We start from the raw sequence: 15,539 nt of genomic DNA on the forward strand, positions 1-15,539 counted from the left end.
CTGAATTAATAGTTGTTGCTTATCCAAATATTCTTTTATGTAGAGGCCAAAGGAATGTCACATGAGGTCCTGGGTTCAAACTCACCCATCGGTGATTTAAGTAGGGGGTCGTGGCGGTGGGATGCTACGCTAGCCCCCTCGAGGACTAGTCGGGCATCAACGCTGGTTTGAGCCCTAGCTCGCCGACCGCGCGGACACCTCGATTATCAAAAAAAAAAAAAAAAGGAATGTCACAGGAGGATTTCGTGAGATGGTTGGTTTGGCATTCAGTTTATTTCACTATTGACGCCTGAATTTTTTGTTGATAAAAAAAACAAAAAAAAAGAAAAAAAAAGGAGAGAATTAATGAAATGATAAAATAAAAATGAATGAAAAAATGATGATAAAAAAGGGGTTTTAATTAGAGAGTCCGAAACAACCATTTTCTTTACTTCAGCCCAGGTATACTGAAAGAGGGCTAGAGCAGAGAGCATTTGTTGCCTAGATTTGAGAAACTTTTGTGCGTCCCGAAGTCATTCTCTCGGCGAGCTCCGCCAAATCCTCTCCTGCCTCTTTGTTGCCGATCGTCGCCGTCACTGGATCGCTTCTCGTCACTCTCAGTTCGACAGCCACAGGAAGCTCTGTTCGCCCTGTTCTTGGCCGCGAGGACTCGAAGCAGGTTATTTGTGTTTGAAGCTTCATAGCCGTTGCTCATCTTCACAGGAAACGCTTCCCAGATCCTCCTTGTGCAAGCTTGACTAGTAATCACAATCAAGAATTTCTCCTCACTAAGGTAACACTTCAACTCAATTTTTCTTTGTTCTGATGAAAGAAAAAATTTAAATGTCATGATTTCTGTTAAGATCAAATCAGCTCTGTATGAGTTTACTTCATTGATTGTACACACCATGGAATGACTTTTGTATGAATCCGGCATCAAATTCGAGCTCATTACAATTGGCTTCACTCCTCCGCTGAACGCGCACGATATGTTTGATAAAATGTCTCTTTGAGGTGACAAAAAAAACTCTCTGTAATCGTTTAAGTTGGGAACACGTTAGCGTTGTTCAGGTGGAGCAATCTGAGCCGGTAACCATTTGACATGATTACATGCGTATTTTACATTTGTTGAACATATTGCTGAATCGCTGTTCTCTTTGTCTTGTGTTCTATATTCCCACGGATATCAATGGTGGTTGTTGGCGAGGTGATGATGCTGAATCCATGGCCTGAGTCTTGACCATTACACACATCTGCACCGATTTGCTTATCGTGTCCCTGCTTGATTTAATCATGCCATGTATTTGTGAATGTTAAACGGTTGGTGATAGAGGTGGAGATTGATGGCCGATAGTAGGCGGTAGCTGATGGTGGTGGTCGATGACTGGAGCGGTCGACGATTGGGGCCCGGTTCATGCTCTCCCCTAGTGACCATCACTTTAGTGATGATAACTGTTCGTCACTTATTCAAGATTGATCAACAACTTGAAAGATTCACTGATAACATAGTCAATACATGTAATGAAATCAATATGAAAGATGCATACTGCTTCCTGCTACTTGGGATGAGAGTATTGCAATACAGCGTATACTGTTTGAATCATGCCTGCAAGCGTTACTACAACAGCTAGGCCCGAAATAACCGACCATGGATTGTCATGAAAAGCATTTAGGAGTTGTGCGCAACAAAGATAAGCCCATTCATGCTTAAGAGGCTCGTTTAAAATTGCGAAGTGAGACTCTAGATAGCTCCCCTCGACAGAGAAAGTAGCATCCTTGCAGACATCACCGAAGAAGTGTGCAACATCCTCGTTGCTCATGCCGTGATTCGAGATGATTTTACGGTCGTGCAAAAGTTGTACATCATTGGCCGTGTGAATGAGGTATCCCATGAATGCGGCATAGGCGGTTATGTGCCCGTCCCCTTGACCACGACACTGTTCAAAAGCAACCATATTGGGGAGGATCCATTTGAGATCATCATCTATGGTTACTTTTGGAATTCCAACGGTTCTGCGTTCGCGGTCAAACTTGATCTCTAGGAAGGTGCTGGCTTCCCTCTGCTTGAATTCAATTCCCACACGACGGAGCTCAGAAGCAGATCTAATCAGATGATGAGACGAGCTCTTGTTTATTGGATAAATGTCTCGTTGATCCCAAGGTATTAAGCTCAAACGAAATGAATCAAGTAAATGCACTCCTTTTGGATTGCTTCGTCTTTCCCAGACATTACCGGATACTTCCGGGAAGCAGCTGAAGAAATGGAAGGTGAGATCGGTCAAGGACAAGGTTCCGTTTGGAACATTCGTCGTTTCAAACAAATCCTCGAGAACAAAGTACGGGGCCTGATTCTCAAGCCGAAGAAGGTCCCGCATAACAGAAGCTAACACGTATGAATTTTTTAGTAGGGGATCAGTCCGTGCAACCCCTACCATTTGACGGAGGAACTGAATGATGAAGCATCCATCAAGAGCCATCATTTTTACAAGATCAGGTCCGCTGAAACTGTCGGTGCTCTCTGAGTAGCACTGTCGGATCATTTCCACTTTCGGCGCCACCATATCAATGAGGTCCTCGAGGCCAACACCGTGCAGTTGAGTTTGGTCCAGCATGCTGTGGAGGTATCTCCACTTGTGTTCCTGAAGCATTCCCAATTGCGCTTTCCCATGGTGGTATGGGCCAATAGAGATGATGTGAGGCCGGCATGTCTTGGCTTTTCCTCCGGCATGTGCCTGGGGGACTCTGAAGATGCTACATCTGCTTTTGTGTGCTGATTCATTCAACAATTTCGACGCTGCTTCAATATCTTTTGACATGGAAGGCAATAACTGCTGCTTCACGAGCTCGATCTCATGTTTTTCAGCTGTTGCTTGACGACCTCCTCGGTTGTTGTCCATGCCGAGTTAAATTGTAGAATCAAGGTGAATTTCTTGCTGGAAATTCGATAGCTAGATAAAGAATCGAAAGGATATCCGAAGCACTGCAGTGTATCCTATGATTAATGTCAGGGACAAGCTTGACTTACATGCAGCAAAGTCATCGACTGCTCATGAGTTGTTGGATGTCTGACAAGGATCGTTATCCTCGGCTGCTGATTGACAATCATCGTCACGCGTTTGATCGAAAGTGAATTTTTCACGGCCGTCTGATTTGTAAAGGAAATGACTAGCGTCGGTAAAAGAACAATGTCGATGGTGACGGCTCCATCATTTTTTTCCGGGAAATTATCAAATAAGGATCCAAAGTGGGTGCCTTTTTTCAAAAGAGAACCCCAAATGAATAAAGTATCAATTAATGACCCAAAGTGCCAAACTAGTATCAAATAAGGACCTGAGCTCACCGGCCGGCCAAATGTTCGTCGGCCGGCGACCGGCCGACATTTCCGGCACCGGAATAGGGGCAATTTTGTCCAAAATTTTTTTTCTTTTTTTCCTTTTCTTTTCTTCTTCCCCGGTCGCCGGTCCGGCGACCGGTGACCGGGCCAGAGCTGAGGCCGGCGAGAGCTCGAGCTCGCCGGCCATTTGGGCGAGCTCGGCCGGCGAGCTCTGCCCAGATCTGGGCGAGCTCGAGCTCGCCGGCCATGGCGAGCTCCGCCTAGATCTGGGCGAGCTCGAGGAGGCCGGCCTCGCCCGGATCGCGTAGTCGAGGGCCTTGGCGGGGCCGTCGCCGGAGGCGATGGTGTCGCGCGCGAGCTTGAGGAGGAAGGGCCCGAGATCCGGGTTGTCGAGGGCCGCATCGGGCGGGGCGGGGCGGGGCGGCGGAGCCGGGGGACTCCGGGGGGGGCTTCCATGGGGAGAACTTGGAGCGGGAAAGGGAGGGGGAGGGTGCCATGGCCGGCGAGCTCGAGCACGCTGAGACCGGCGAGAGCTCGAGCTCTGCCCAGATTTGGGCGAGCTCGGCCGACGAGCTCTGCCCAAATCTGGGCGAGCTCCGCCCTCGCCGTCGCACAGCCATGGCGAGGGCCGGCCGGCGAGCTCGAGCTCGCCTAGATCTGGGCGGAGCTCGCCATGGCCGGCGAGGGCGGAGCTCGCCCAGATCTGGGCAGAGCTCGCCGGCCGAGCTCGCCCAGATGGCCGGCGAGCTCGAGCTCTCGCCGGCCTCAGCTCTGGCCCGGTCGCCGGACCGGCGACCGGGGAAGAAGAAAAGAAAAGGAAACGAAAAGAAAAAAAATTTTGGACAAAATTGCCCCTATTCCGGTGCCGGAAATGTCGGCCGGTCGCCGGCCGGCGAACATTTGGCCAGCCGGTGAGCTCAGATCCTTATTTGATACTAGTTTGGCACTTTGGATCCTTAATTGATACTTTGTCCACTTAGGGTCCTCTTTTGAAAAAATGCACTCACTTTGGGTCATTATTTGATAATTTCCCTTTTTTTCCCCGCTAATGGTGCTTTCCTAATCACACATTATTCCTTGGAAACAGACCTCCTTACTTCTCCGGTTTTCAAGAGAAAAATAATGTCTTTTACCTGCCATATATTTTCTGATGCAACAATAAAAGGGAATTGAATTCAAGGATATTCTAATTGACGTACATACGGAGCTTGTAATGTGAAAACTATATTGTTCTACGCAAAATTCGAAACTTTTAAAATATTAGGTTTTAAAAAATTACAAAATATGCATGATTTGACATGTCTATATTTGTATAGTTTGAAAAGTTTCGTATGTTTATTGCTAAGTATGTTTATTGCTAAATAAAAATCTAATTGTGAAAGCCATTAAATTTTAAAAAAAGTAAAAGTGACTCTTAATTGGCTTCATCAAATTGAATGACACTTCCTACCAATATTCATTCTTTGACCGTGTTCGTTTTGTATAATGGAGGACGCAAATAGGTCAACGTAACCTTCGACTCATTTAATCGATCCGTGGATGGATGCTTAATTCGCTTTGGTCCATTTAACAAGCAACACAACATAATCCGAGTATCTAGTTCAGTCATATGTATCTATTGGATCACTCAAAGCCAAACACGACATGGCAATAGCATGGATAACTTCTTTCAACAAAAAAAATTAACTTTTCGGTGGCTTTTATCTATGAAACGTGTGGCAATTATGGGAGATTTACATAATACAGAGTTGCGCTCTAAAAAATTATAAGGAAAAAATTTGCAAATCATGCTTATGAATTTATAATTAGAGCTTTGTTGCGTTATAAATTGCATCCAGCATGTCATAGTTTGATTATTTTGTACTGATTAACAAATTAATCTTTTTGTAATAATATAGTATTTCATAATTTTTTATAAATTAATCTTTCTAAAGTTTTTAAATTTTGAAATAAAAGTTAAGTGTAAGAAGAACCATCCTTTCTACGTTAGAGATTACATCCTTAATATTAAAAGAATTAAAGTATTGGTTGCTTGGATTTGCATGGTTTCTTTCATTTACTTATAACTCCATTCCCTTATTATTGCGTCAAAACAACATATGACAAATGAAACTTTTCTTATTTTTCCTTTGAAAACTGGCTAAGCAAGTTGTCTGGTTCTATGAAATATTCTGTGATTAAGAGAGCATCTTACTGGAGAAAGAATGACGGAGTTGACCCTACCATTGCTCTAAGGAAAATGACAACGACAAGCGAAATGGATTCCATGGCCAGTCAGAATCAGCCTTTCTAGGTAGATTAGACCTATATCCCGTAGAACACGCGTACTTGTGGAAAATGTAAATAAGGGATCGAATATGTAAATATTCATTACTAAATTGTGCTTAGATCAACAAATATCTACATGAATACATGATGACATTATTGTATGTATATACTTTTTGGTAGAAATAAATCTAAATATTTTCGTCGTATCTCCAATACATTGACTTCTTACAGTATTTCAATTATGTATAACTTTTCATGTACAAAAAAGATATTCTTAAAATAGGAAGTAGTTACAAATAAATAGTTGATTTAAAGTTTTAATCTTTCATATATATATATATATATATATATATATATATATATATATATTATATACCTATAAATGCATGAAAAATTATCTACTCTTCATGTTCTAAAATTACCCTTCTCAATTGTGAAAAATAAGAAACTGACACGTGTTTCTCTATGTTTGGAACGCTTCGTTCCATCATGGAGGCTTGCTTCACATCCTTTGTTCTTGCTTCATTTACATGTAAACATGTTCCTTTTTTATTTCGTAGAAAATAAATGATTCGAAAAATATTTTTCTAAAAATAATTGATTGTATCGCTTAAAATAATTAATCAATGAAAAATATTTTCATCACCAAAAATAATTTATGTTCGTATATTTTTGTGTACGATGAAAATAATTGTCATTCATTCGTTTTTTTTAAGTGATACGAGCGATCATTTTTAGGAAAGTATTTTTCAAATCATTCCACGAAACAAACGCACCCTTATTGTCGTGATGGTTTACTTAGCTATCATGGTATTGACCGTTGATTGTACCATTTCAGAAACCAGAACTAACTCTATCAATCTCCTAGTAATATACCATTTTGGGGAAAAGTACCAAGAAAGTCCTAAATCTATTACAATTGTGCCAAATCAGTCCTAAACTTTTCGATTATGCCAATTTAATCCTAAACATTTTCACAATTTGTCAATTGAGTCTTTCTGACCAATTTTGGATGGAAATAGTTAACGTAGATTCCGGTCGTCTTACATGGCACAGCTAGCACTGACATAAATAATTTTTTAAAAAAGAATTGTATTTTTTTATTTTTTTCCTCTCATTTTGGCCCATGAGGGCCAGCAAGCCCTCACCAGCCATTGGCGAGGATCGTGGCCCTCGCTCACGACCACCAAGGGCTGAAGGCGGGCGAGGGCCGGCTCGCCCGTTGTTGGTGGGGCCAAGACCTCGCCGACGGCCGACGAGGGCTTGCTAGCCCTCACCCAATGTCGTCCTCCCTAATGAAAGGAAAAAGAAAAAAAGAAAGAAAAAACAAACGATTTAAAAATGTTCACGTCAGCGCCGACCACGCCACGTAAGATGGTCGGCGTCTATATCGGCAATTTTAGGCCAAAATTGGCCGAATTGACTTAATTGGAAAAATGTGAAATTTTTATGACTAAAATAGCACAAATGAAAGGTTTATGATTAAATTGACACAATTGTATTAAGTTTAGAACTTTTTTGGTACTTTTCCCTCCAGTTTTGGTAGCCCACATATTATTTATTTGTATGGAGAATTACATGAAAAGTACAGTGAGCTTAGTTCCGTACTGATTTTGAGCGATTGAGAGCATGCCTGCTATTAACTTTTCCTAGTTTATTGTGTTATATGTTATATGCTACATTATTCGATTAAACACTTATGGTGGTAAGTTCTTTTCATTATTATATAGAAAAATATTCACTTTCGATACCTGAACGAGAGTAATTTATCAAACAGAAGTAGATGCATGAGCTGAATTCGCGATCTTAGTGAGAGTTGGAACAAGTTCTGATTGAGGCGAGATCGCATTTTCACATCGATCATTAACTAAGCATCCTGTATAGAACTGAAACTCAAAAAAGAAAAAGTTTGTCTTTTGGGGAAAAGAGAGAGAACAACAGTTCGCTGTATAGAACCTACCCATGGGTAGCTCAGTTGGTTAGGGCGTACTTGGGATTATGTGGTTAGGCGCACTGGTCCCAGGTTCGATTCCCCAGCTGAGCACTTATGATTTAAGTGGGGGGCCATGGCGGTGGGTTGCTGTGCTAGTTTCCCCCGAGGAATAGTCGAGGTGCGCGCAAGCTGGCCCGGATACCTCGGTTACAAAAAAAAAAAAAAACAATTCGCTGTATAGACCCACCTGCGTATGGCCGAGTTGGTGGGCGCTTTCCTTTCCTCAGAGAGGTTCTGGGTTCGAATACCCGCTCAGTTCCGTAATTTAAGTGGGGGGCCCTGGCGGTGGGTTGCTGGGTTAGTCTCCCCCGAGGTATAGGCGCCCCGATTACCTGTGCGGACTCGTCCCCAGGGAATGATGGCGGATCCTCGATTACAAAAAAAAAAAAAAATCAGTTCGCTGTATAGCTACAGAGTAACACACCATTAACAGTCCAAAACCTCAAGAACATCTCTCTCTCTCTCTCTACGGGAAATGGGATATTTTGGAGGGCCCAATTCCAAAAAAAACCCTCAACTTTACACTTTGTCCCAAATATACCCTGAACTTTTTTTTGTCTCAAGAAAAACCACAAACTTTTATCTAAGTCCCAAATCTGCCCTCCCGTTAAAAATCCGTCAGAAAAAAAAAAAAATAGAAAACCGGCAGCTGTGGCGGTGGCCAAGTCTTCGCCGGTGGCCGCCGCCACAGCCGTCGGGAAGGAGCGGCGGCCTACGCCTGGGCCTTCCCGAAGGCCGGCGACCCTCGCCGCCCCGGCGAGCCGCCGGCGAGGCGCGCGTGCCCCGATCTCGGGGTGAGGTCGCGCCCTCCCCCGGATCGGGGCCGCGCGCCTCGCCGGGGCCGGCGAGGGTCGCCGATCCGGGGAGGGTCTCGAAGGCCGGGCGACCCTCGACCGGCCGCCGGCGAGCCGCCGGCGAGGGCGCGCGCCCCGATCCGGGGAGGGCGCGACCCTCGCCCCGCATCGAGGCCGCGCGCCCTCGCCCGGCTCGCCCGGGCCGGCGAGGGTCGCCGGCCCTCGCCCGGGCCTTCTCGAAGGCCGGCGACCCTCGCCGCCCGGGCGAGCCGCCGCGAGGCGTGCGGCCCCGATCCGGGAGAGGCGCGACCCTCGCCCGAGATCGGGCCGCGCGCCCTCGCCGGGGCCGGCGAGGGTCGCCGGCCTTCGAGACCCTCCCCGGATCGGGGCGCGCGCCTCGCCGGGGCCGGTGGCTCGCCCGGGGCCGGCGAGGGTAGCCGGCCTTCGGGAAGGCGTAGGCGTGGGCCGCCGCTCCTTCCCGACGGCTGTGGCGGCGGCCACCAGCGAAGGCTTGGCCACCGCCGCAGTTGCCGGTTCTCTGTTTTTTTTTTTTCCTGACGTATTTGGACGGATTTTTAACGGGAGGGAAGATTTGGGACTTAGATAAACGTTGGTGGTTTTTCTTGAGACAAAAAAAAGTTAGGGTATATTTGGAACAAAGTGTAAAGTTGAGGGTTTTTTTTGGAATTGAGCCTATTTTGGAGGGATGAACCCAGTTCATTTACCCCGCTATCTTCTTCTTGTATCTACTAAAAAACCATGGCCTCAATCAGAATTATCATCAGAAGATGACATTTTTCTTTCCATTACAATCGCTATTGCGAAAAATGAGTTCCGGCATATCGAACGTGGACAGTGAACATGGAGGCCAATCGGCGTGCGAGCACCGCCACTATAGCCACCTTCACCCGGCCCCTCCTCGGGATCGGCCGGCTCATGACGCTAACGCTACTTGCGATGTCGCTGCCACCAACGCCGTTGATTTTCAACCTTTTCGAACCCGCCGTGCCCTCGGTTCTCTCTCTAAAGTTCTTCTGGACTCGAGTGTCCCTGAGTTACGATGGGATTGAGAGTGTGGGAAGGTGATGGGGTTATGAGTGAGTGCGTCATCCTGGTTTTTAAAGGCAGAGGTGAGGAATCAGCAAGTGCCATCTTGTTTTGACCGTTTGACTTTTTGATGGGGGGTTGTGGATTCCTGGTTGACCAACCTGGAATTGTCAACTGTCATATTGCGTGGGACTCTGTCCGATTTGTTTTGTAGGGTTTTGACCTTTTGACCTTGTGGGCATGGCGGGTTCTGTCCGAAGTCGTGGACTAAAAAAAACGTTGTTGAATGTTTGACCCTTTTATATTTATATTGATCTAATTAGACTTTGGACACTTCAAAAAAAAGTATACTCGATCTAGACATTTTACTCGATGAATTTGTTTAAAAGGAACAATTTTTGCCGTATTAAACCTTCATAATACAAAGGGCAACACGGTATATTCATAAATGAGAACTTACTTGCAATTTTTAATAATTTCACCTAACCTAACTCTGGGTGTTCATGCATATTAATCTCGAATATGCACACGGTTTATTAGGTTTTTGAATTTTTTTTTACTGTTTGAAAGAAGTTATGGTATGGGTGTGGTCCAACAACGAGGCTTTATTTGTTGAGATGCAGGCATTATGCTTTTCATTTTCAAATGTTAGATCTAATTCAAGAATCGAATGTGCCTCGCATTTTTTTCCGGTTTTATTATGTTATTGTTATCATAAGTCAAAGATGGCATATCAAGTTCTGTCAAATCAAAATCCCATTTAGCTGGCTTCCCTGTCTCAATTCGTCTTTAAGTAGAGTTTTATTAGATGCTGTAGAGCTTTGACATTAGATGAGATAGCAAATAAGATACTGAATTAGACATCAAGTTCCCAATTCCATTCCCGTGACTAATTAATTAGGAACTGTCCATTTATAATAATATCGCATTTGCTATAGGGACATCACTGCGATGACGTCACATTGTGTTGTGTCTCGTGATGGACAACTAGATTCGGATCAAATGTGGCCCTATAATTGCACCTAAATCAACGTGATTTGGGTTGAAGTTTGGTCCTAAAATTGTGGGTGTTTGATTAGCGCCACATTAATGTTGTCTTTTGTTTTTGTAAAAGTTTGGTAAACACTATGCAATTGAGAGAAATTGGTCCAACCAACCTTGAGGTACCACTGCTTTAAGATATATATTGTCTAATGCTTGAGATAGGACAACGTATCCATCGTATCAATCATACCGTAGGGAGAAGGCGGCCAATAAAGACACGAGAGCTTCAAAAATCAAATAACAAGAATTGATTAGGATGAGTACCATGTGTGTGATGTTATATTGTGGTTACTTCACATTAACGGTGTAGCCTATGGATAAAATATTTTTTCACAAGATAGAGTGCTTGACAGATACAACATAACACCGCACATTACATCTTTCTTTTTATTTATTTATCTTGGTTAATCTACGGGGCAGACAGTACATCTATAATTATACCAGATAATGTCGTTACTTGTCATTAGAAAATTATTGGTCATTCACGAAATACCCTTTCGAAGTACAATATATTATGGAAAATGAGTCAAAACTTATAATACGAGCCCTCTACAACCTCAAAGTTCGATATATTTGTTAATAACTCAGTAGAAGTTAATTATGATGTAAGATGATGAAGACACATTCATAATGACCGTTTGATAATTATGTATTAAATCAGAGATTTGAAATCTTTGATAACATTAGAACTTCATTTATATAAAAATGACCAAATATTGTCATTGGCTAGTATGCAATGCCGTTTGAAGGTAGTTAATTTAATTTCTTAATTTTGATAAGTTTGTTTTTTGGTTGAATAATTTTTTTTTGATAAGTTTGTCTGTTACATATTTATCAAAATACATGCGTAAATGTGTATGTGTGCAACACAAGTCTACACTTGTCCAAGAATCGGATATATTAAATTAGAATTCATAACTAGTTATGCAAAGGTACATGAAAAATAAGAATTTTTGAAGAGACGAAAGGATAAAAGGAAAAAAACTTATACAAAAAGAAAATATTGCTAGATGCTAAAACGTGGAAGTAACGACGAAGTTCGCTGTGAAAAGATAAGATATTTGGTCGATAACATGAAGGGCAAATTAGAAATTATCTGTATTTAAATAACAATTTAACTCAAGAACAAAATTCTTACTCTCTGGATCGTTGATAGGCTACGTACCAATAATTGGCCACTTAGCACTTTACGCGCTCGCGGATCAGACTTGGCACTAATCAACGTTTATTTTTTTTATTATCATTATTTTTAATACAGGCGGTTATTTTTTAGCTAACGGATATTAGGCGTCTTACGGCCTTTGAAAGGTTGGGCGGCTTTGCAGGTTTATGGAGGGGCTCGATTCGTGCTTCTATATTGGCTTCCTGCTCTGGACTTTGACGCTGCCGGGCATGAAGTAAGTTGAATATCTGGCAATTGCACGTTGATTTCGACGCTTATAATTAGGAGAAGAGGAGGAAGATGACGAGGAGTATAGAATTTAGCCGTCAGAACTTGGGAACGGAAGGAACCCTACCTTGCTTTGTCAGAGTTTAAGGAAAAGGGAAAGGAAAACCGTTTTTCCCGATATATACTTGGGCTGAGGAGCCAGTGAAGAAAAAAAAGCCGAGAAATTTTTTTGGTGAAAGCGCACAAGGTGTGGGGATGAAGATGACGGTGAGTGGAGCGTAGAGTTTCTGGAAAAATAGGCATTAGAAATCCTATCCAGGTCTATCCTACCCCCTCCCCCGGATTTTTTTATCCGGGCTATATCCGGTCTATATCCGACCTTATCCTATCCTGGACCACCACCAAACACAGGATAGGAAAAAACATATCCTATCCTGGCTTTTATACGGTCGACCAAACGCAGCCTTGTTGTTTTCAGTTTATGAAAAAGCATTTTTTGTTAATCGATTAGCCTTTCGTCATCCAAGCACCAAAAAATCGGCAAATAAATTCATGAAAATAATCTTCTTTCAAACAAACTGACTCTAAATAAACGGCAGAATTCCATTATCGGTCGCTCTGTAAATCGAAATGGTGGCACACAAAGACCACATGCAGACACCAACATCTCTGTACTTCAACAAAACATTGGAGCCATATCAATTGTCTCCCATCATATACAGACTAAAATTATATCGACTTTTTCCAGTAATATTTGGTGGTTTATCTGACAGAAATAGGACCATTGTCAAAAATTTCCAGGAGCAACTATAGCCATAAAAAGCATGTTTCAAGAGTTCCAGGAGGCAAATCCCGAGAATACAAGATCTATAAAAGAACAGCAAAGCATATGATCAACTTAGTATTGAGATAGATGAAAAAGCACATGCTGAAAAGCATTAAGTTTCAAATAAGACGAACTTGCAAAGACTGAATAGCTGAATCTTGCTGCTGTATCTGCAGCTTCCGATCCTGCTGCAGCTGTACCAATTGAGCAAGTTGATTTCTGAGCTGCGCATTCTGCTCCTTCTCAATCTTATGCTCATCTGCCAGCATTATGTTCGCAAAGAAGATAGAAATTCACTGTCTTGACTTATTTCCGTGCTTCCATTAAAGATTAACCAATTGAACTATAGTCGCTCGGCAATTGACTAACAGATAGCTCAACTTCTAAACCAAACAGTTGATTAACGTGCGTGCACCTCCTGCACTGATAGCCAACCAAATGGCTTCAAGATGATCTGTCCTTCTCACTTAAACACTGTTAGTGTAACTTAGGTCGACCAATCTGGTGATTGGGCAGTCAATGGTGAATTGCTAATGCAAAAGGAGTCCAAATGGAAGTTACGTCACTGGTGACTGGACTCTTGTCTGAAAATCATATCTCTTGGGGGTTCTCCCATTACTTTAATCCAAGAGATTCAATTTCTTCGTGACCACTGACCAAAGTACCGGAACTGATCCTCTGGAGGAGGAAGAAAAATACACAAAGTAAAAAAAATCATTTTCGTGCTTGATTTCTAGCATCCATTTACAGATTAATGAATGTCTGAGGTATATATAATCAGTCCTGAACTAACAGGCACCTCAATTTTCAGACTCGCAACTGATCAATCAAAATGCATCGCGAACCCATAGCTGACAGTGCAATCTCGAGTCGATCTGCTCTTCATCACTAAAACTCTATCGGTTGTATTCTAGCTTGATCTCACATTTTAAACTAAAGTTTAGTCCTCCTCCTCACTGCAAAATCGTCCTGCAAGTAAGCTATCTCTTATTCGTCCATCCGACAGGGACATCATCGCGGAAATTTATTGCGATTAACACTAGAAGCTTTCTGAAATCTCGGCTCGTGTATCCAAGTACTCCCGCTCGCATCCTTCGCACGGAGAGTGGAAGAACTCGATTTAGAAAGGGGAAAACTGACCTTCTGATGTCCACAAGCGGAAGAACAACTTCTCCTTCTCGCTAACAAGTGTTGCTATCCTAGCCTCACCTTCAACGGCAGCTCGATCTTATGCAAACAGAGAACCAGTCAAAAACCAGAAAGAGGAAGCAAAAAAACACACACGTCGAGACAAGCAACAGGGGCCGCGTCCTCGCCTTGTTTCCACGTCTCGTCGGCGAGAACGCCCAGGTAGCGCGTGACTCGGTCGAGCTCTGCGTCGGAATGCTCCCGCAGCTCGTTCGCCTCTCGTCTCAACTCCAAGCAATCCTGCCTCGCAAGCTGTCGCGGAAAGCGCTCGCTCAAGCTCAACGACAAGAAGGAACTGACTAGCACAAGGAGAATCGGGAGCGAAAACGAAGCGTGATCATCGGAGCATACCTGCACATTGTCCTTGAGCCGCCGGACCTTGGAGGCCAGCGCGTCCTGAGAGAGCGAGGAGGCTGAGATGGAGTACTGCCGGACGGGAGGAGCGTCCGGCCTCCGCTGATCATCGGCGGCGTCAAAAGAGGACGACGCCTCCCGCGGCTCGACGTTCGGCCTCTGCCTGTCGTCGTCGGCGTCGAACGAGGACGCCGCCTCCCACGGCTCGAGGCCGCTCACCTCCCGCTTCCACAGGTTGTTCCTCGGGTCCGACATTGCCACCGGTTCTTCTTCTTCTTCTCAGAGCTCTTGCACTACTACTGATTATGAGAGCTTTTTTCCTTCGCGGGAGGTGGCGGTATTGGTGCGGCCGAGGACGATGCGACGTCGTCTACACTCCTCCTGCCTACGAATTTCATTATATAAGAAAAATAAAAGTGAATATTAAAAGAAAATAAGGGAAAAATTAAGGATTGATACCATGAAAAATTTCAAATTGGTACATGTGGCACTAAAAACCCCACATTTGTGACAAATTTACCATCTGTCAATTTTCGTTAAATTGGATTAGTATCACGAACTAGTGTACATGTGACTAACGGAAGGTAAAATCTCAAATTGGTATACCCATCAACTGTTACGTGTCATCCAACTCAGCAATTTGACAGTAAAATGTAGGGTTAATACTACGAAATAATCCAAACTGATAATTTTACCCCACAATAATTTTTTGACCATAAAAAACTCCAAACTGGTATATCTATGACAAATTTATAATAAACTAATTTTTTGACCACCAAAAATCTCAAATTGGTACATTTGTGACAAATTTACCCTCCGTTAAATTGGATTAATACCACGAAAAATTACAAACTTGTACACCTGTAAAACCCCAGACTGATACACTCGTCGATTGCCACGTATTATCCAATTCAGAAATTTGAAGATAAAATTGAACGGAAACTAAAGAAAGGTAAAATTTTTGCAAGTGTATCAGTTTAGGGTTTTTCGTGTTTAAAAAATTAGTTTTGGGTAAATTTATCATAAGTTTGCCAGTTTGAAGTTTTTCGTGGTATTAATTTTAAAATTTAATGAAAACTAACGAAATATAAATTTGTCATAAATGTATCAGTGTGAGATTTTTCGTGATAACTAGAGATGTTCTTTTGCTTTGGGGCTCCACCTTGCTTCACGCCTCACTCTCGAAGCTTCCGTCGTTATTACCTATTCTGCGCCCGACGCGATTAATTGAACTTGTTATTTGTTTTTTTCTTTTTGTTAGGGATAGAAAACGAAATTTGATTTTTTTAAAGATAAAGGGCGCGGTATTTATTTTGTACGGT

At 43.1% G+C, this 15,539-nt stretch overlaps 2 protein-coding genes across 2 annotated transcripts; both read right to left on the reverse strand.

The window, feature by feature from the left end:
* Positions 1–1,223: 1,223 nt before the first annotated feature.
* LOC115665642 (UPF0481 protein At3g47200-like) lies at positions 1,224–2,882 on the reverse strand. The gene has a single exon (XM_030587496.2). It carries the CDS (start codon positions 2,874–2,876, stop codon positions 1,536–1,538), a length of 1,341 nt encoding a protein of 446 aa, XP_030443356.1. The 5' UTR covers positions 2,877–2,882; the 3' UTR covers positions 1,224–1,535.
* Positions 2,883–13,290: 10,408 nt separating this feature from the next.
* Positions 13,291–14,529, reverse strand: LOC130139224 (kinesin-like protein KIN-14A). The gene is made up of 2 exons (XM_056315738.1): positions 14,215–14,529; positions 13,291–14,115 (listed from the first exon to the last, which is right to left on the reverse strand). Exons 1-2 carry the CDS (start codon positions 14,470–14,472, stop codon positions 13,924–13,926), a joined length of 450 nt encoding a protein of 149 aa, XP_056171713.1. The 5' UTR covers positions 14,473–14,529; the 3' UTR covers positions 13,291–13,923.
* Positions 14,530–15,539: the final 1,010 nt, after the last annotated feature.

This window comes from Syzygium oleosum, unplaced genomic scaffold (genome assembly GCF_021117445.2).
Source record: "Syzygium oleosum isolate NSW1041296 unplaced genomic scaffold, Sole_v2.1 Sole_v2.11, whole genome shotgun sequence".
NCBI classification, from domain to species: Eukaryota; Viridiplantae; Streptophyta; class Magnoliopsida; order Myrtales; family Myrtaceae; genus Syzygium; species Syzygium oleosum.